Source organism: Rhizophagus irregularis, chromosome 4 (assembly GCF_026210795.1).
Source record: "Rhizophagus irregularis chromosome 4, complete sequence".
Lineage (NCBI taxonomy): Eukaryota > Fungi > Glomeromycota > Glomeromycetes > Glomerales > Glomeraceae > Rhizophagus > Rhizophagus irregularis.
In genome coordinates, this window is record NC_089432.1 from 3,980,239 (window position 1) to 4,000,026 (window position 19,788).

At 35.7% G+C, this 19,788-nt stretch overlaps 12 protein-coding genes across 12 annotated transcripts; 11 read left to right on the top strand and 1 right to left on the bottom strand.

Annotated features, from left to right (window-relative positions):
* Positions 1-8,695: 8,695 nt before the first annotated feature.
* On the top strand, positions 8,696-9,427 carry OCT59_024176 (uncharacterized protein; the record flags this gene model as incomplete). The annotated part of the gene is made up of 1 exon (XM_066135246.1): positions 8,696-9,427. The coding sequence occupies one exon, from the start codon at positions 8,696-8,698 to the stop codon at positions 9,425-9,427; it is 732 nt and encodes a 243-aa protein (XP_065991289.1).
* A 248-nt stretch (positions 9,428-9,675) lies between these two features.
* Positions 9,676-9,894, bottom strand: OCT59_024177 (uncharacterized protein; the record flags this gene model as incomplete). The annotated part of the gene is made up of 1 exon (XM_025325298.2): positions 9,676-9,894. The coding sequence occupies one exon, from the start codon at positions 9,892-9,894 to the stop codon at positions 9,676-9,678; it is 219 nt and encodes a 72-aa protein (XP_025181770.2).
* A 333-nt stretch (positions 9,895-10,227) lies between these two features.
* OCT59_024178 (uncharacterized protein) lies at positions 10,228-10,731 on the top strand (the record flags this gene model as incomplete). Its single annotated transcript, XM_025325299.1, has 1 exon — positions 10,228-10,731. One exon carries the CDS (start codon positions 10,228-10,230, stop codon positions 10,729-10,731), a length of 504 nt encoding a protein of 167 aa, XP_025181771.1.
* A 325-nt stretch (positions 10,732-11,056) lies between these two features.
* Positions 11,057-12,205, top strand: OCT59_024179 (uncharacterized protein; the record flags this gene model as incomplete). The annotated part of the gene is made up of 1 exon (XM_025331816.2): positions 11,057-12,205. The coding sequence occupies one exon, from the start codon at positions 11,057-11,059 to the stop codon at positions 12,203-12,205; it is 1,149 nt and encodes a 382-aa protein (XP_025181772.2).
* Positions 12,206-12,327: 122 nt separating this feature from the next.
* OCT59_024180 (uncharacterized protein) lies at positions 12,328-12,837 on the top strand (the record flags this gene model as incomplete). Its single annotated transcript, XM_025325300.1, has 1 exon — positions 12,328-12,837. One exon carries the CDS (start codon positions 12,328-12,330, stop codon positions 12,835-12,837), a length of 510 nt encoding a protein of 169 aa, XP_025181773.1.
* Positions 12,838-12,908: 71 nt separating this feature from the next.
* OCT59_024181 (uncharacterized protein) lies at positions 12,909-13,199 on the top strand (the record flags this gene model as incomplete). Its single annotated transcript, XM_066135247.1, has 1 exon — positions 12,909-13,199. One exon carries the CDS (start codon positions 12,909-12,911, stop codon positions 13,197-13,199), a length of 291 nt encoding a protein of 96 aa, XP_065991290.1.
* An 88-nt stretch (positions 13,200-13,287) lies between these two features.
* On the top strand, positions 13,288-13,737 carry OCT59_024182 (uncharacterized protein; the record flags this gene model as incomplete). Its single annotated transcript, XM_025310495.1, has 1 exon — positions 13,288-13,737. One exon carries the CDS (start codon positions 13,288-13,290, stop codon positions 13,735-13,737), a length of 450 nt encoding a protein of 149 aa, XP_025181774.1.
* A 62-nt stretch (positions 13,738-13,799) lies between these two features.
* OCT59_024183 (uncharacterized protein) lies at positions 13,800-14,225 on the top strand (the record flags this gene model as incomplete). The annotated part of the gene is made up of 1 exon (XM_066135249.1): positions 13,800-14,225. One exon carries the CDS (start codon positions 13,800-13,802, stop codon positions 14,223-14,225), a length of 426 nt encoding a protein of 141 aa, XP_065991291.1.
* Positions 14,226-14,272: 47 nt separating this feature from the next.
* OCT59_024184 (uncharacterized protein) lies at positions 14,273-15,355 on the top strand (the record flags this gene model as incomplete). The annotated part of the gene is made up of 1 exon (XM_066135250.1): positions 14,273-15,355. One exon carries the CDS (start codon positions 14,273-14,275, stop codon positions 15,353-15,355), a length of 1,083 nt encoding a protein of 360 aa, XP_065991292.1.
* Positions 15,356-15,477: 122 nt separating this feature from the next.
* Positions 15,478-16,173, top strand: OCT59_024185 (uncharacterized protein; the record flags this gene model as incomplete). The annotated part of the gene is made up of 1 exon (XM_066135251.1): positions 15,478-16,173. The coding sequence occupies one exon, from the start codon at positions 15,478-15,480 to the stop codon at positions 16,171-16,173; it is 696 nt and encodes a 231-aa protein (XP_065991293.1).
* Positions 16,174-16,743: 570 nt separating this feature from the next.
* OCT59_024186 (uncharacterized protein) lies at positions 16,744-17,224 on the top strand. The gene has a single exon (XM_025308275.2). It carries the CDS (start codon positions 16,750-16,752, stop codon positions 17,107-17,109), a length of 360 nt encoding a protein of 119 aa, XP_025181775.2. The 5' UTR covers positions 16,744-16,749; the 3' UTR covers positions 17,110-17,224.
* A 67-nt stretch (positions 17,225-17,291) lies between these two features.
* On the top strand, positions 17,292-18,880 carry OCT59_024187 (uncharacterized protein). Its single transcript, XM_025315897.2, has 2 exons — positions 17,292-18,068; positions 18,155-18,880. Exons 1-2 carry the CDS (start codon positions 17,354-17,356, stop codon positions 18,652-18,654), a joined length of 1,215 nt encoding a protein of 404 aa, XP_025181776.1. The 5' UTR covers positions 17,292-17,353; the 3' UTR covers positions 18,655-18,880.
* Positions 18,881-19,788: the final 908 nt, after the last annotated feature.

Here is a 19,788-nt window from a genome sequence, read left to right on the forward strand (position 1 = left end):
AGATGTTGAAAAAAAGTGACGGGTGGCGCAGTAAATTTGCATTTAATTTCGGCTGACACTATGCTATAATTCCGGCTGATCTTTTGGGCATGTGATTTGAGGATCCAGCCTGGCGCCATGGAACTATCGTGGAACTGGCAGGGAACTGTCATGGAACTGGTGAAGAACTGGCAGGAAGCTAGAGTGGTTCTATTAATTCACCAGTTTCAGATCACTTATATTGCCAGCTTGGATGCCAAGTTCTTATGCCCAAAGATCTGGTCAAAATTGTGAAATAGTGTTGGCCGAAATTAAGCGAATCTATACTGCGCCTTACTGCGCCATAGTCACGTGATACTGTTCCGGTGACAGAACACCCTCACATAGTTACGGGCTAGTGACGGGGATGTTCTGGGAAAGTTTCTGGAACCCAATATATATGCATCTGTGCCACATATTTTTTGTATCCATATATTTCCGAAATCTTCCTAACACTCTCGAGCTCCAGTCTGGTGGACAGTTGGTTAGTAGAGAATTGGAGGTACAATATGTATTATCTTGGCCTGACCCATTTGATTACCAAAAAGTGCGCCATCATGCAACCTAATTATTGTCAGTACATGTATGCCTATTTCATGTCCAAAGTTGAAGATGCGATATGTATTATTGTGGCTGGCCCATCTATACCATACCCGAATACATATCTAGAAAGATGAAGGCTTCTGCCAATATTTATATAATAGATTACGCAGTTACCTTCACTTTTAGATGTATATCCACTTGCCTTTCTTTTTCGATTCTTTATCTAAGTTTGCTATCGCTTCTTTTTTTCGCGTATTTGTCTATCCTAGATGTCATATATGTCCGAGCACATACTAGTGTTAGGGTAGCCTTCTGCCAATATTTTATATAATGATTACGCAGAAGGCTACCCTATAAAGAATGTATTTATTTGTGTCTCCGAAGTGTCCAAGAGGGGCCAGCCAACTTCGTATCTCTTTTTGGTATACCTCTATATTACGCGGAGGCTATACCATATCTGAGTACATATCTAGGAAGATGGGGGCTTCTTCCAATATTTTATATAATAATTCCGAAGTTATCCCATCTAAAAGTATATACCCGTTTCCCTTTTATTTACGATTTGCTTACTGGGTTGCTATACGCCTCTTTTTACATCCTATTAACAATGCTAAGGTGAAGGCTTCTGCCAATTTTTATATAATAGATTACGCAGAAGCCTTCACTTTTAGATATATATCCGGTTGCCTTTCTTTTTCGATTCGTTTAATAAGTTCACTATCGTTTCTTTTTGCATCCACCGAAAAAAATAAATTAAACATTTCCGAATTTTATAAAGTAATATAAACATTTTCGAACTAACACCATGCATACACCAACTAGTTTCGACCAAACCGATCACTCTGGCCCTCTCGTTTACTTCAACGGCGCCAGTCCCGATGAATATTTAAGTGATTCAAGCAGTTGTACTGATAATAAATCCGACTTGGGGTCAGATGATTATAATGACAATGAGTCTAATTATGAGTCGAATAATGAAGAAGCTACCGGTACCTCAACCGACATTACCACGACTCCATCATTTCAGTACTCTTTAAGGCAGGAAAAGTTTAATGATAAATTTTCTTCTAAGGATTTGCTAAATGCCATTCGGAGGATTTTCTCATCACCACCTAGAGATATGTCAGATGAAAAAGGCTCATTGGAAGATCTCCCAATCTATTCATTCCTCTTTCCGAATGAAAAAGGGTCTAGTTTATATAACGCTTACGATCGGGGTGAAGTGGAAAATAAATTGGTTATCAAAATCGACCAAGATGGTGATCATGCCCCCAAATTTTCCGTTGCAGATGACATTTCAGAAGTATATGGTTTACCCGGGATTCATGAATGTATTAATAGACAAAAGCCTTTAAGAGCTGTGATTGATATCGATGCGTCGCAAAAAGATATGGAAACAGCTGATGTCAAGGGGCAAGAAGTGTTCATTCGAATCTGTTGCTCTTTCATAAGAGCTTTGTACCGAATTCTTGACTGTGGTTGGGAAGACATTCTCAAAGGGTTAATAGTTACTACATCATCAGATTCTAGCAAATGTAGTTATCATATCTTATATGCACCGGCTCTCCTTATCGATCACCAAGAGCTAAAGCTCCGCATGAGCCAGCTTGAGCCGAGCTAAGGTCTGGCTTGGGCTTGGCTCGAAAAAATGTACTGAGCCAAGCCGAGCCGAGCCACAAATTCTTATGGCTCAGCTCAATATGAGCCGAGCTATAATAATTCTTAGCTCGAAACAAATGAGCTGAGCCGAGCTTCAATAAATTTTGGCTCGAGCCAAGCTGAGCTCGAGCTACTATTTGTTTATAATTTGTATTTATAATTGACATAATTATGTTATTTATGTAGAATATTTTTTATTTATTTTTTATTTATTTATTTATTCAATTTTTATTTATTTAATTTAAAATCTAATTTAATTAATAAATTATAATTACCGGCACACATTTTTTCAACATTTATTTGTTAATTTCACTTCCGTCTGACCCTTTCCGTTATTCAGACTACTATTATGAGCAATTATCAAGTCTACTATTTTACTTTATCATTAAGTTTTACCCTCCAACCTTTCATACATAATTACCGCTTCAGAATGTCCAACAAGCAACCGAAACCTAGTTATCCCGGGTTCATCTAAAGAGTCCGGCAACCTAAAGAAAATAGTAGAAACGTTAGTACTTTTCTTCTATATATTAAAAAAAAATTACTCCCCAATTCCCGCTAACATATACTTGCACACATTCCAAATCCGGACCTTCCAAATCTAAAAAAAAGAATCAAAATGTTAGTAACGTTTCGTTAAATTATAAGAAAAAAATTATTTCGATTACCTTCAAACATTAGAAGCCGGTCCGTCCCTACAAAAAAAGAAAGGTAAAGAACGTTAATAACGTTCTTGTAGTTCTTGTATTGAAAAACCCTCCCTTTCCTCACATTACCTCAAGAAGCTGTGTGCCGAAAGATTCGTTCCTACTTCCTACAAAAAAGAAAAGAACAGAACGTTAGTTAACGTTCTTATATTAAAAGAATTATTAATATAATATCTCCCCCTGTAACTTACCATTTTATGGAATTCCAAGTCCAGGAAAAAAATAAAAATAAAATAAAAAATTTAACGGTATAATAAGATTGTTTGAACGAAAAAAAAATTTTTTTAAAAAAAAAATAAAAATGAATAACGGTTTAAAATAAAGAAACCGTTTAACGAAAAAGGAAAAAAAATAAACCCGTTTTTTTTTAATAATAAACCTAAAAAATATACAAAGCGCTACAAATTTAATGTATAAAGTTGAAGGAAGGAAAAAAAAATTAAGATTATCGATCGGTAAATCGGATCGATAAGTCACATGTAAAGATGTACCGTAATATTAATTTTGACTGTGAAACTGAAAAGTAACTGTGCTAAACTAATTTTGGTAGCTAAACTAATTTTAGCTAAGCCAATTTTATTAATTTTCCGTGTCTTAATTATTTAAAAGTAGTTATCGTCTGTATGGAAAAAAAAAATTCGAGTTGATAATTTCAGTTATCATCCATGCAAAATAATCCAACTTAAGTCATTCTTTTACGGGTTCTTTTTTGACGGCTTTCTCTTAAGATAAAAAGATTTATATATCCGAATAATGTCCAACCCTTCTTCACCTATTCCCGTTCCCACTCCTATTGTTGAACTTGAAGCGAATACTAATTCTTCTTCAAGCAGCAAAAGATCCCTTGTTTATCAATTTTTTACTTATAAGTCTCCAAAATATTATTGCAACTATTGTCCTAAGAGTTTTTCAAACAAATCAACTTCTACGTTATGGCGTCATGTAAATAAACACCACCCAAAAATTGTTGCTGAAACTCAAAAACAAGAGGAAAAAATCGGTGAAATGGATAAGTTCGTAATTTCTGATCAAAAAGAAAATGTAAGTTTAATATTTATTTTAATACCATATTAAAGATCCTTATTATTAATATATCAATATAATTATATCATTTTTTTAGTTTAGCCAAAAAGGATATAGAAAAAGATTGATTCGTTGGGTAGTTAATAATGATCAACCGTTTAATGTGACCGAAAATAGGGAATTTCGGGACATGATGACATTTATTCGACCAGGTATGCACATTCCCTCTGCTGATACTATACGACGAGATTTAACTGAAAACTTTAAAACTTCAAAAGATGTATTTAGACAACAACTGCAGGTTAATAACTAATGTTTATATGTAATGATTTTATATTATATGGGTATTAAATCAATCCAAATAAAAACAATAGGAAGCACCCGGTCGCCTATCTTTCACAGTGGATGCTTGGACCAGCAAGAATCAAATTCCATTTCTTGGGATAAGTGTTCACTGGATAAATGACAAATGGGAATTAAAATGTACTACATTGGATTTTTGTATTTTATCAGGATCCCATACTGGAGCTAATTTATCACAAAGATTTTTAGAAGTCCTTCAAGAGTTTGGTATAACAACAAAAGTAAATGTTTAATTGTTTATTTACAATTTATATTTTTTTTCATAATTAACTAATAATTGTTTATTCTTTATTGTATATAGATTTTAGCAATTGGATGTGATAATGCTTCCAACATGGACGTGATGCTAGAAAACATTTCGCAGTCTTTAAAATTACAAAATATAATATTTGATCCAAATAATCATCGCGTCCGATGCCTTGCACATGTTATAAATTTAGGCGCAAAAAAATTAATAGATCATCTTTATGTGACTAATAAAATATCATATGAAGATGAAAATACCTTTGAAGTATCCGAAGATAATGATGATAATTTGAAAGATGCTATATATAAGGTAATAAATATTATTGCAAAAATACCAATTTTATAATTGCTAATTGTTTAATTTATTAAATTTAAAGCTTCGCAAGGTTATAGTAAAAATTAGAGCATCTCCACAGCGCCGAGAAAAACTTAAGCAACAATGTATTGCTGCTAATATTAAACCACTTGAACTTATCCCGGATGTGTCAACGCGATGGAATTCGACTGATGACATGATAACACGTGCATTGGAATTAAAACAAGTAATATTAGTTTTATTATTTAAATTTTTTTAAAAAATTATTAAATTTCTAATTAATAATTAATTATACAGCCTCTTCATAATACCGCATCAGCTGATAAAGATTTAAGAAAGTATATACTTTCAGAAGAGGAATGGAATTGTATTTTAGAAGTACATGAGATATTGCAGGTTAGTTATTTATTGATTAATAATATACACGAAAAATAATAAAAAAAATATTTTCAAGAAATTAAATCTTTTTTTATCTTTTTATTTACAGTGTTTTAAAAAGAGTACTAATTTTAGCACTGGACAGCAATATCCAACGTTATCGTATAGTGTTCCTATATACAACTATTTGCTAGATAAGCTTGAAGACGAGTATGAAAAAAAGGAAAGTGAAAAAGGCGAAGAGAATGAAGTTGTAGTAGCATTAAATGAATCAATCGAAAAAATAAAACAATATTATGCATTTACAGGTGCATTAGTTTATACAGTAGCAACAGGCAAGTTTATCATTATCATTATGTCTAATTTTATGATATTTAAATATTAAATTTATTTCTTATAATTTATTACTAAATAGTGATGGATCCTCGCCTTAAACTTCAATATTATAGGGATAATAAATGGGAGGAATCCTTTATTCAAGAAGCCAAAAAACAAGTTGTTGAATTATGGAAGTCAACGTATAAAGTAAATAGTGCAGATAATGAAGAATCACATGATGATGATGATGAAATTTTCGGTCATATATTTAAGAAACGGAAATTAAATAATGATGAATTAAGTATATACTTAGATGAAAAAATAATTCCCGGAAAAACAGATATTCTTGCATGGTGGAAGGTATATAAATAATATTATTTATTATATTATTATTTTATATTATTAATGTTATTAAATTAATTTTTATAGGCGCACGAAGTGGAGTACCCGAATTTGTCTAAAATGGCGCGTGATTACTTATCTATTCCAGGTTAATATATATATATATATCAAAATAGTAAATTACCGATCAATAAACTATTATTAATTATTTTATTTATATAATTTATTATTTTTATAGCCACTAGTGCACCTGTAGAGCGAATTTTCTCAGGTGGCACCGATTTAGTTGTTCAAAAACGTTGTAGTCTTAAAGATGAATCAATTCAAAAAGTAATGTGTCTTAAAGGATGGTGGAAATCGGGTTTTGGTGGAATAACTATTGTAAATGATTAATATAAAAGTAAAATTATATCTATTGTTAGTTTGATTATTAAATGTTAAATTTTAAATAATAAATAATAAAATAATAAAATAAACAATATTTTATATCAAATTTTAGTAATTTAAAATCGAGCCAGCTCGAGCTATTTAAGCCAAGCTTATTATTGGCTCGAGCTTTTTTGAACTGATTTATTACCGGCTTGAGCTTTTTGAGCTGAGCCTATTACCGGCTTGAGCTCTTTTCAAGCTGGCTCGTGAGCTACGAGCCAATTTAATTATGGCTCAGTTCGGCTCAGCTTGAAAAGCTTGAGCCAGCTCACAAGCCAGCTCGGCTCATGCGGAGCTTTACCAAGAGCTTAAATCATTCACCGAATTAGTATATACCTTAACTGGGGAAAAATTTGGCAAGTTTATTGATCAGAATCTATCTGGTCATAATTTTAACCTTCGCCTTATTGGTTCGGCAAAAAAAGGTCACGTGAAACGAATTCTTCAGTTTTCACTAGATAATGGGTGGAATGAACTCGATCACGTTAGAGTCCAACCACCTACTAACTTAGGCCTCGAAGTAAGACCCCGGCTACTTAGTGAAGAAAAAAATAACAACCCACTAAGGATAATTGTAAGTCAGGATGTATTACAAAAATGCGCGAACTTAGTTTTGCAAAAGCATTTTAACTATCTTAGGAATTGGACTATCGAAGAAAAGGATTCACAATACTTCGTATATTTTAACCGGAAAGCTTCACTAGAATGTCCACTATGTAAACATATACATGACAAGGATCAGCGGTGGTTCGGACATGTATCTGCTAGTGGTACATTTATTGTGAAATGTTTTCGGCAAAATAGTGATGAACCTGGGGAAGTTTTTGAATGCGACCCATCTATTGCGGAAAAAATTCAGCAAAAAAATAAAAATATATCTTCGGCGCCTAGCAAGATAAAAGGCTTAGGTTTTCCTAAAGCCTTCTTAAAATTCCCATCTTGGGTTAAGTATAATGAGCCCCTTTCAGCGACAGAAATATATGACGAGAGATATGTAAGACCATTACCGGATGAAGGTGATATCTATGTAGGATCGCCTTGGGAGACGGGAAAAACATATGTTCTCGAGCATCTTACTATATCTGACGATGTGAATTTGCTAGTATTATCTACGCGCCACTCTTACTCGAATGCCGTCACTACAAGACTCAATCTCAAATCATATTGCGATATCGATAGTAATATAAATCTACCTGATCATAAGAGGGTAGTATGTCAGATAGAAAGTTTACACCGTATTACTAATAATTGCAAATGTAATAAAAAATGTAAATGTTCTCCAAGCCAATATGATTTATGGCTTGATGAAATAGTATCTATAATTGCTCAGGCACAAGGTCATTTGGCGGGTCAATCAATAGAGAAACTATATAAATTAATCCAAGAGGCTAGGCGTATTATCGTCATGGATAATGATCTTACTGATCTAAATATCGAATGGATTAAGGCCCTTCGCAAGGATAAACTATTCTCAGTTATCCACAATACTTATCAACCACAGGAAGGGAAAACATTCCGCCTAGCCTCTAATAAAGAAACTGTGTTAGCCGAACTTTGGGATTGGGCTAGGAGAATATCTTCACTACCTTCTGATAAACGAACAAGTGCATCACTCATCTGTCATCTCAGAAAGGATGTGCAAGGGATCGTTCGTGCTCTCAAGACCGATTTTCCGGAATTGAGGATCAAAGAATATCATGGTAAATCTGATCCAGAAGAAAAGGCTAACGACTTCAGTAACGTAGAAGAATCATGGAGCAATGTTGATCTAGGTGCGTATACAAGTACTTTAAAAATAGGAGTATCTTGCACTAATCCCAAGTTCGAACGGGCGTTCTGCATCTTTAACAGTTATATAGAAACGAACGCTGGAACGAATCAGATGCTATTCCACATGCGGTGCATTAAAGATTATATATGCCATATCGAACAAAGATCTTCTAACGTCCCCATTACAGAAGATGGGTTATTTCGATGGTTGTTGAATGCTAAACGTGAATGCCTCCCCCGAGAACTCCAGAATAGAGGAATATTCCCAGATGTAGATTCTATTATCCGGAATAAGGACGTACCAACTGTTCGATTATGGGTGGCATTCATGTTGGAAAAATTCCGTTCCCGAAGATTATTTGGTTGGAGGATGGTTGATTTTCTCCGAAATGCAGGTATGGTAATTTCTATCATAGAACTTATGCCTAAACCTAAAGATAATACGATATCATTATCCCAGACAGTAAGGGTGAGTTCATCTATCATTAAAGCAGAAGAAATCTCAGATATATCAAATGCCCGTATTCTTGATCATGAGATAGCTGAGGTTTTGGAAAATAAGCCGAAGAAGACTTTAGAGGAAATGCAATCTTTAGACCGGCATCATATTGTAGAATGTTATGAGATTCCGCCTGAATCATTGACCGAAGAATTCATATCGAAGTATGGGAATTATAATCATATGAAATGGTTTAGAGCTTATAGACAGTTACGGGACGCTGGCACTGATAATGAAACGGCTGTTGAGGCTATTACCCGTAAAGATTACAGAGAGGATAGACTCGCAACCGTGACCCGAGCTGAGAGACATAGTATCTGCTTGGAGTTGCTAAGAAATTGTACACCCGCTAAAGACGTTGACGATAGAGCACGATATAAAGCTGATGATGTTAGAACGCGCATGAACTCTCCTAAATCGATATTATATCTCCAGGATTTAGTACCCAAAATGGCTCGAGTATTTGATAATACAGATGCATCGCGCAGAGCTAAAAAATCGGGATTGAAAACAGATCGGGCAAAACTTGGTTTATTAAATGCATCACTTTACGCAACTTATGGATTAAAATTTAAGGCTATAGATAAGAATTGTAGACATTACCACCTAGTAGGTTCATTTGATAGTAAAGATGCTCCTAGATTACCTTCATATCAAACGGGCGAAGAAATTTATTGGGTAAATGGTGAAGATACTCGGTATGGGTATAGTAAACTCCCACCCGATGAATTGATATTAGATAATTTTACTAGCTCTAGCAAAGTGGATAATACGCAAAATACAGAAGATATTCAGGACTTATTTGATATATGCTAATACCATTCGATTACGTATCAGGTAAGTGAAGGCTTCTGCCATTTTTATATAATATAATTCCGCAGAAGCCTTCATTTTTCGGCATATATTATTAAAAAAATATCTCTAACTTTGCGTCACTCTGGCCAGGATATATAGTCACATATTTTGAGACGTGGGCTTCTACCAAAATTTTATATAATAATCGACTAATGAATGATATATTTTTTTTGCTTACTTTCCTAGTGCTCTGAATTTCGAGTTAACCCCTAATCCCCAAATAGACCTAGACCTATATCCTCATCATCTGACTCAGAAACCGGAGCTTCATAGATTCTGGGTTGAAGGGGTCTAGCCACATCACTTAGCTCGAAAATTGGAGCTTCAGGGATTCTGGGTTGAAGGGATTCATTCCCATCACCCAGTTCGAAAATTGAAGCTTCAGGGATTCCGAGTTGACGGGTCTCAGCCTTATACTTCTGCCTCATTCGATAATTCAGTGCATGAAACTTTGCAGAATATTTGGAACAATATTTGGCGCAATACCTGAATCAGCATCAGTAGGAAATCTACAAATAAGGCAGGGTCTTTTTTTCATATTTTTTTCATATAATTTCCAGTGCCTTGCACAGCCAGTAATACGAGTACTGACTCTTCCACAAATGGAACCATCTCTCTTGATATGCGGGCAAGTAACACGATCCATGTACAGTAAGTATTTTAGGATATAAAAGCCTTTTCACTTTTAATTTTATAATAAAATGTATATTTAAATTATTCGGTATTAAGATAAGTCATAAACGACTTTTCATACTAACGCCATGGACATATCAGGCCAATTGACAGAATACGAGCCCGCTCACGAAAAAATCTATAACCCCAAATCTAATCGCATGATAGTTATAAATGGGCCAGTGTATCGTAAATTATTATGTGGTGGTTATATCCATTGGAGAGAAGAAAGGCTTTTGATTCCGCCTTTACATGAATTACCAATATTAAGAAGATATCTTTCTTTCATTTCATATCGTATCTGGAACATTGTATCGGAAAGAAGTTTACTAGCAGTGGTTAACGAAAAAATAAGCCTATTGCAGATTTTACTCAAAGCTAATTGGCATGATTTTACTTTATGTCAACTATTAAAATTATGCTGGGAGCGTGAAGAGACGAAAGCTTGGAGGAGTAATGTACTCATGAAATTCCTCCATCATCTGAATTTAGCTCCTTTAAAGTATAGACCGGGAGCTTTATGCGATGCATTTATCAAGACAGATGTTTTAGGGCCGGAACATATATTAACTCTAGCACGAACGTTTTACTAAATATTACTATAACATTTTGGTCTTAGATCATTCATAGCCTTGGAATGGGGGTTCCATGACTATGTATTTTTTTTCGCATATCCTATCTACCCGCAATTTTCAAATGTTTGCAGAGAAAACCCGGCCATAGTGGGTGGATTCACGTAGTGAACACTCAGCATAAGCTATATTATTATTTTTCGCTCCTCCAATCCTCCGATAGCTTTCACCGACCATGAGGTAGTGAAATGGGGGAATATTTTTTTCGAATTGAACTTTATCCCACTTAATATAATCTGAATACCACAGATTATCTAACTACTACATATAATCTACATACCACATAATGTCTGCAATTACAACCAAGTTCGTTACAGACCACCAGCTTACCAATGAGATGAGTATCGAAGAGCTCAGTCAGTATGCGCCAGAAATGCGTGACCTCTTGGGAGACGATAGAGAGAAAAGGCGCCAGGCCCGTAATCGTCTTCAAAAAGGGTATAAATTTAGCAAAGAACAGGCATTTGCATTGATTCCTGACCAGAGAAATGGGCGGTATATAAGTCAAGTACCGATCCTAGAGGAATTAGGATTAGCGCCTTCAGAAGCTGAAGTTAATATAAGCCTAGTATCTGAGAATACCCCAGAAGGGGAGACTATTAAAGAAATAGCTCAGCGCATTGTTCGGGATAATCTTAGTGAAAGAAATGTAAAAACGATATCAAGAACCTTAGTCGAAACGGCCTCTGATCCTATCATTGCCTCATCACGACTCTCCAGGCTTCAAAGAGAATTGCGGAAGCTTAACACCTCGGAGGCGATAATCTCTGCCACCAAGATTTCGGAGATAACCAGAGCATCTAATAAAATCCAACAGAAGCGTACTGAGCAACGTAAAAATGAAGGACTCCATTATCCAGACCACTTCTCGTTAGAATCGGTTAAGGAACGGCTAGATTTATATGTTGTGTCTAACACACCCGATAAACAGGCCCTAGCTGATGTAATGATTATGCTCTGTATCCGCCCTACTGAAATTAAAAACTTGCGCATAGCAAATGGGGGCGTAACGGGATACGCAAAAAACCGAGGCCAACAGGATGTTCCTCGGGTGTTCAGATCGCTGGAAAAAAATGAGGAGCGAGCAAGGCAATTGCTTACATGGATTCAGGAAGCAATTTCTTCCAGACAGTTAAGAGATCCAGGAAAACCTGGATCGACATACTTAAGTTCGTTTCTGAAAAAAGAAGAATATATTCCTAAACCTTATGAGCCATTACTCCCTAGTTCCTTGCGCAAATTAGGGGCGGTATTTGCTTTGGTAGTCCATGGGCCTAAAAATCCGTCAAAAGCCAATACTTATGCCAGTGAAGCCCTTCGACATTCGCCGAATAACCATGCTTCTCCATCTGATAGATATACTATAGTTAATTTCAGAAGGAGGGGGCAACCTTATGATCAAGCAAAACCATTCTGGATTTCTGATGAAAACTAATCACATACTGTATATGGGTTAGAGGGTCGGGAGGGTTAGCAAAGCTAACCTGATATCATTTATTAATTTTTTTTCGCTCGAGGCAAGATCTAGCATATAGTATAATACAGTATATCACGAAAATGGTAACCGATCAAAATAATTTATCTGATAGTACGTCCACTGAGCAGGAAGTTATCAGATATACGAAGATATTAGCCCAGACACTTGGACTAAATGAGCAAAATGCAGAAGTATATAGTGCGCTTTCCAGTGAAAATAGGGCACTAAAGAAACAATTGGAAGATTATTATTCCCAATATAACACTTTAGAAAAGAGGGTAGAAAGACTGGAAAAAGATGTAGGATCCTTAGAAGACGAATTGGAAAATCTGGACGAATATGTAGTGGAAGATCTGGATGAATGTGTGGATAGGGAAACTGTGGTTGACATAATACATGAAATAGTTCCCTCGCTTATTGGTAAAAAAGGGTCGAGAGGCGCTGTGCATAGAGGGAGTTCCTCCTATTCGTCTGAATCTTCTGAAGGATCTGATTCGGTCGAGACAAATGTGATAAGAAAGAGCGAGGATATCCCTCATAAGCAACGAAGGAAGGCACGACCGAGAAAGGTTAAGCAGATTGTAGTTTGAAGTGGGTCGAGTCAGGCACTTTGCATATTTTTTCAGTCAAAGTTATTAAGTTTAGCATATAAATAATCAAAATGGAAAGTGATCAAAAGCGTCTAACAGCCTTAACCAATATCCCGCCTAAGTCTACTTCATCTGAGAGTAGTTCATCTAAATCAAGCTCATCCGAGACTAGTTTGTCTGAATCTAGTTCGTCATCTGAGAGTAGTTCCTCCGAGACTAGTTCATCTGAATCAAGCTCATCTGAGTCCAGTTCATCCGATTCTGATATTGATGAAATAGTAAACATGATTAAGCATCAAAGGATTCGGGAGCGCCTAACCCAAAAGAAAGATCAGGAGAAAAACGCATATAATAAAAAATAAGGCTAATTAGCTATCCGATAAATGCCAGTCCAGAGCGATGATAGAGGTTTATTTTTTATATTTGGATATTATATATGCCATAATAAAAATGGTATTCGTGAATTGTGTAGTCGAAGAAAATATTCCTATTGAGGCATCAATTGATACGAGCGCCAATGTAAATTGCATTAGCCAAAAACATATTGGTGAATTAGGAATTACATATCACAGTGAAAGCAATCGTATTGAGACTCCGGATGCATCCTATTCTACATTAGGAAAGGTTGATCTGCATATCGGCTTTAATGATAGCAAGAAACATAAAAGCACACCCGTTGAATTCATAGTTCTTGGACTGGAGTGGTCGGGACCTGATTTAATTTTAGGAGGACCTTGGTTTCAAGAAAATGGTGCAACTTTGGATATATGCAACTCAAATCTATTATTTGACAATAATTTTGCGATCCCATTCAAAGAAGTAGACTATATTTCGACATTATCTGATAGTCAAATCCGAGCTATGACGGATTTTCCCAGTCCAACCTATAGTCCGGAGTGATCGTGTATTACTAGCCTTATTTTTTTCTGATCGAAAGGTATTCTAACTATATAAATAAAGCAATGCATACAGACAATTTACTTGATCTTCTTCCGCCGGAGATAATATCATTTATTCTAAAGTATCTTCCAGAACAGGAACTAAAGAATTCTCGCAGTATAAATAATATATGGGAAAGAGAGGCGAATCTTGAATGGCACAAAAGGATGGAATTTTTATTTGGGAGAATAGTTCAAGGCAATTATACAGTAAAGGAATATTATTCGAAACTGAAAGAGTGTAATTTAAGCAAAGACTATCCAGAATGGCTTTTTAAAAATCTATTCATCAGAGGATTATCACCTGAGAATAAATTTAAAGTTCGTTTGGATGGGCTATTACTACTTTCGTTAGATGAGATAGTGGATGGACAATTAGTACTTTCGTTAGATGAGATAGTGAAAAGGCTTAGTTCGGAGCAGGCCGAAGGTGCTTTGCATGATCATTAAGCTTAGAGAATTTATTTTTTCGATTAAAGATACAGCATATATTATTCATGGCATATTCAAGTATTTTTAATATACCAGAACTATTAGAGCAGGTTCTATATTTCCTAGCAGTAAATAAGACATTGTATCCTGCCCTATTTGTTTGCCGGCTTTGGTACAGATGCGGTGGTCCTATTTTATGGAGACGCATTGAGCTAAAGGGGAACGAAGTAGACGATAGATCTCGATTGGAAAGATTTTTTAAAATAGTACGTGGAGGAGGAAGACCAGTTTATAGCTCAAAACTAACTCATCTCAAAATATCGGACTATCATTCACTTTCAAATAAAAAAATCAAAGGCATTATGCATACTTTCCAAAATATAATACATTTAGATTTTGGAGGGAGTATGAAGCCTGAGTCTATTGGTAAAGTTCTAAAGCTAATAGCAGAATCATACCCGAATTTGAAGTATCTTAATATATCCGCTTTATGCAGTGGATTTGGAAATGATAAAGGCCTATGTGCAATCGCGAATTCATGTTATAAAATAGAATGTCTAAATATTTCTAGACGTACAGAGTTTTCTGAAACATCAATTTGTAATGTTATTCGTTCTTGCCCAAGGCTCCAGCAACTCGACCTTAGCTTTTGTCATATTACCGATATAACTATCAAAGAAATTACTGGTTCATGTGTTAATTTAAAGTACCTCAATTTGGAAGGGTGTAATAATATTAGCAAAGAAGCCGTAGATCAGCTCATTTCACTTAATCCAAATATTCATGTCGAGAATTTTGTGCCGATTCGGGTACCTCCCCAAAATAATGGAGCTTTAGATGTAATCCATGGACTTGCAAGGCAACTGGGAATACCACATGATGAGCCAAGAGATGTTGCATCCTTAAATAATTTTATCAATGACGAATTATCAAGGAGATTGAGTGAACGCTGTATTCTAGCTAGAACATCGCTCCGGAGTGGTGGTCGGTTATATAACACCCGGCATAGTGTTAATAATAATCAGAATTCGGTCATATCTCAGATACACCGGCAACCTAACAGACGATCGCCAAGGATTAATTTCGGTAGAATACTAGCCGATCAATTAGAATGGTGGTACTCTACCGATCTAACTAATCTGGAGTAGTGATCGTCAGTTCGGAAGAATTTTTTTTGCTGAGCCACAATGCATGTACTCATGTACGACAGAAACAAGCGATGATTAACCTATTTTTCCGATTGAAAATATTTAATCAATCTACTAGCAAAATGTCAGATGATGAGATAGATACCGAGATAGAAGAAGGCTACGATGAATTTATCAAAGAATATGGATCGAGATATGAATGGGATAATGAAAGGAATCCTGATGAGTGGAGATACTGGGACGACCTTTTTTGCACAATCAAAACCTACTGGGGGACAAAGGCAGTTAGGAATTGGAAAGAGAAAGCGCTTAAGCAATTTGTACATAGTCTGCCCAATGTAAGAAATCCATCATCATTATTCCGTGTATTTATACATTCCGATGCTTTCTATCTTCCACATATTTTGAGTCTGATAGAATTGCCATATTATCCGCATAAACTTCGATGGGAAATATGGCCGGAAGGTATTGAGAAGTTCCAATGTAGATTGTTTATTCAAGGTGAAGAATCAATAGTGGATTACTGTTTAAAGGCGAAGAAAAGTAATGATATCATCAAACTCTGTAAAGGTCATTTTAGAAGTGAATTCTATAGTGGATTAACACGAGAAAATATGAGATGTATTGCAAAAAATATTTATTATCGTGAATTGGTAGAAATGCTTATTCAGGCAAAAAAAGAATCAGTTACTGGTATTATAACTGGGTTTAAAGATTATATTAGTCAGTCCGGTATTGCTAATCTGAATGGGGTACAATACTTATTGAGAGGTATACATTGGATAACTAACCCGAGCGAAGGTAGTCCGGAGCAGTGATCACCAGCTCGGAAGAATTTGCTGAGCCTCAATACATGTACTCATGTGCGACAAAAATAGGCGATCACTAGACAGGGTTCGTGTAACATTAATTTTGCATATACATTCGAAAAGAAAACATATTAACCTTTATTCTTTATTTTTCCCAAACAAACATGAGAAAAATATGAAAGAGCGTCTAGTTGCAACACAGGACCAGCTCTAAAAGTAAATATTAACGTCAAAAGCATATGTTATGAAGGGCTGAGGGACTCACATTTTCGAGATCGCCAGGCGTAAGACCAACTATGCGTCTCTCCGGTAGATCTCCATGTGAAAAGGTTTGAAAATTCTGTTTACATGTGCTTTCATAGAACTCTTGGCATCAGACGACAATACTAATTACGCCTCATACCTCCTTAACTTCGGCTTGGCGCTCTTTTTCCCAGCAAGATATAAAGCATGTAGGGGTATGTGGAAGTTCAGCCAACTTTCCGCAAAAATTTACCTGTAAGTGCTTCGCTAAGGTATGTATATACCAGAAGTTATGTATGTGTGGGAATGAAAATCTCACTATGGGCTTTGTATTTAGGAAAGATGCCTTCTATTCGTCTTAACTGCTTTCTTCGTGGTGGAACCGTTAATAACATTTTCGATGTAGAAATTGATAATAATTTGTCTGTTGGTGCTCTGAAAGATCAGATCAGAAATGTCCGGCAAGACTTACGTCAAGAAAACTTCGATCTATATGAAGTTAATTTTTTTCAGCCCAATTTTTCCATAGTCTCTTCTGTAAACAGTATTGCGATTAGACAAGGAGTGTTTATGGTTCCACATAGAGAAATTTCTAATTATTTCTCTACCTTGCGCATCAATACTCTCATAGAAAGCCCACCTTACTTTCAAGAAAACGGTGAAAGGGGTGTTATTCACGTCCTCATATACCCTCAAGATTAATAATTATTTTTATATCATGTAATGCGATCCATTCGCAATTTTTATGTATTGTAGGCCGGGTTCCGGCAACATTTTATTTCATAAATAAAGTATTATTATATGAGTAAGCGGGTCACGTGTATGTCTGTACTACATAAAAACCTATATTAACACTTACGTTCCCACCAGAAATACAACTCTATTTTTTCTCCGAACGTAACACTATTTTTATCCGAGCCAATTATCCCTATAAAAACGTAACGCTATGTCAACTGTCACTCTCAGTTGTTTGGTCGTAGGAGAAAACCCTTATGAAAATGCTTTCAACGTAAAAGTTAATAAAACAGAGGCGGTTAGTGAACTCAAGGACGCTATCAAGGAAAAAATTGATGATAATGTTAAGGCAAAAGACCTCAAGCTATGGAAGGTCGACATTTCCTTCGAAGAAGAAAACGAAAAACTTAAGCTCGTCAACACAAAAGTAAACGTTAATATCAAGGAGGAGCTTGGTGGCGTGGAACTACTTCCACTTTCGAAGATTAGCAAACACTTTCCTTCCCAACCAGCCGACGAGCACATACATATAATCGTACAGCGTCCTGTTGAAACGAAAGAAGTCCACTGTACCGCAACGTATGGGCGTAAGAGTGCGAATTTTCAATGGACAGTGACCCGAGAAACGGTGACGTTGGAAGGTTTTAAGAAGAAGCTTTGTGAATATTTAACCTTTCCGGATGGGACAGAGAACGAGCACATCGTAATAAGTCGTGTGATAGGTGGCGCTGGTTTGAAGAGAAAAATTTCGACAGGTAAAATGCGTAGAAAATCAGATTCAAGTTCCCAGAGTTCAACGGTAGAAAGTGATACGGTTGAGATCGTGACAGAGCGTAAAGTTATTCAGTTTTCTGCCGATGAGGACTTAATGAGTATTATCTGGACTACTAACCCCAAGGTGGATCTGGAAATTGTTGTGGATACGTGTAAGTACTATCTAGATATTTAGGATATTCACGTGCCGATTCTACCAAATGTCTGATCAGTTAATTTATGCATGACTGTTTTGTAGCGCAACAACCTTTCTCTTCGTATACTTTCCCAAAGATGAAGGCAGTCTTCGGCTTGAAGGCAGATGATTATAACGGATTATCAATTTTTGATGGAGGTGTCAAGGATACTCCGAAAGAGATTCGAAGTTTGGTTATAGAAGAATTATTGAGATTACACAAAACATCCCAACACATCACTAGCGCCAATGAAGCCACTCGTTGCGAGTTTATTTCTCGTATTATTTACGGTGTTGCATCAATCTTTGATGGTGAGGTGAAAGTCTATCCCCAATACGAAATTTCTGGAAGCCATGGCAAAGGACCAGTTGATTGTGTCATAAAAGTGGGAAATACAATCATCACAGTTACCGAGGCGAAAAAAGAGGACATCAATCAAGGTATTGCACAGAATGCAGTCCAACTGCAGACATCCATCCAGCGCAATCCTAAAAAACGTAGTTACGATACAGCAGGTTTACATTATGTTATGCGCAGTAAGACGTCATTGAATTACCAGTAGATCCTGCTTCTATTGGTTGGAAGTGTGAAGAGTCTTCACGATTATCATATGACACAGCATGTATTTAGGGAAAAAACTAGAATAGATGAATATCGTTCGAAAAAATAATCGTGTATAATAAATAGTCTAAAGTTATAGAATGGCATCATATACTCAGGGCTAGCCCCACATCATGCAATTTATTTTATCTTAATGTATTGCAAATAAAAAACGTTTAGGCCACTAAGTGACTCGAACAATGTAGTCAAATATTTTTCTCGTGGCGATTCAATGTACATACAGTACTAATTTTTTATTACTCGCATGTTAATACAGGTAATTTAGGAAATCTGGATCGGCAAATTATTGGGCAATAAGATTGTCGGCGAAGATCCAGGGATTTTTATTCTCAAACTTTCTCGCATATTCTCAAAATTATTACGTATATACGTATATTATTGTAAAGGACCCCTTGATGATCTTTACATATGGATAGCGTTAAATTCTTTTATTATTATATTAATGAGAGTCCGTTGATCAGATTTTCGTGATGCGCTCATATTAACGTAATTTCCCCCAAAAGTGTATAACAAAATCGATCCTGCAAATTATATAAAAAGGTGAAGTCTTAGTTAGTGAACTCTTTTATCCGCCTTGTGCAAGTAAAACAAAATAACAAACGAAACTAATCAAACTTACCGTTATATTCATCATTAATATCCACAATCAATCAAACGCGCAAAGTAATAATAAGGTGGGTTGATTATTGATTGGCTAGATTCCGGAAGAACGTCATCACGATATTCATCGATTTTCCCGCCTATATAGATGCTCAAAAATAAAATGGACGTATTACCTTTCTTGATTCGTTGAGAAAATCGGCACGTGTCTAATCAAATTGCTGTGGCTTAGTATTTTCACCTGATTCTTGACACATGCCTCGAAGTCTGGCGCAGTATATCTAATAAAATTTTAATCATAAAACAATTCCCCGGTGATGGGATATTATCTAATCTAATCAGCACCATCAGCGCAGTAAAATTGTGACATGTCTTATATCAACATCTGGCGCAGTAAAATCAAGAAACAATCTTTCGATCCAAAAAACATTAAGCAATAATTTTCTCAAATATTTGGCGGAGTGGAATGCTACAA

Bases quoted from the DNA above. Each gene is read 5' to 3' on its own strand.
- OCT59_024186 (XM_025308275.2), top strand. From the start codon at position 16,750: ATGCCTTCTATTCGTCTTAACTGCTTTCTTCGTGGTGGAACCGTTAAT.
- OCT59_024187 (XM_025315897.2), top strand. From the start codon at position 17,354: ATGTCAACTGTCACTCTCAGTTGTTTGGTCGTAGGAGAAAACCCTTAT. The intron at 18,069-18,154 runs GTAAGTACTATC...ACTGTTTTGTAG, and splicing joins GGAAATTGTTGTGGATACGT to CGCAACAACCTTTCTCTTCG.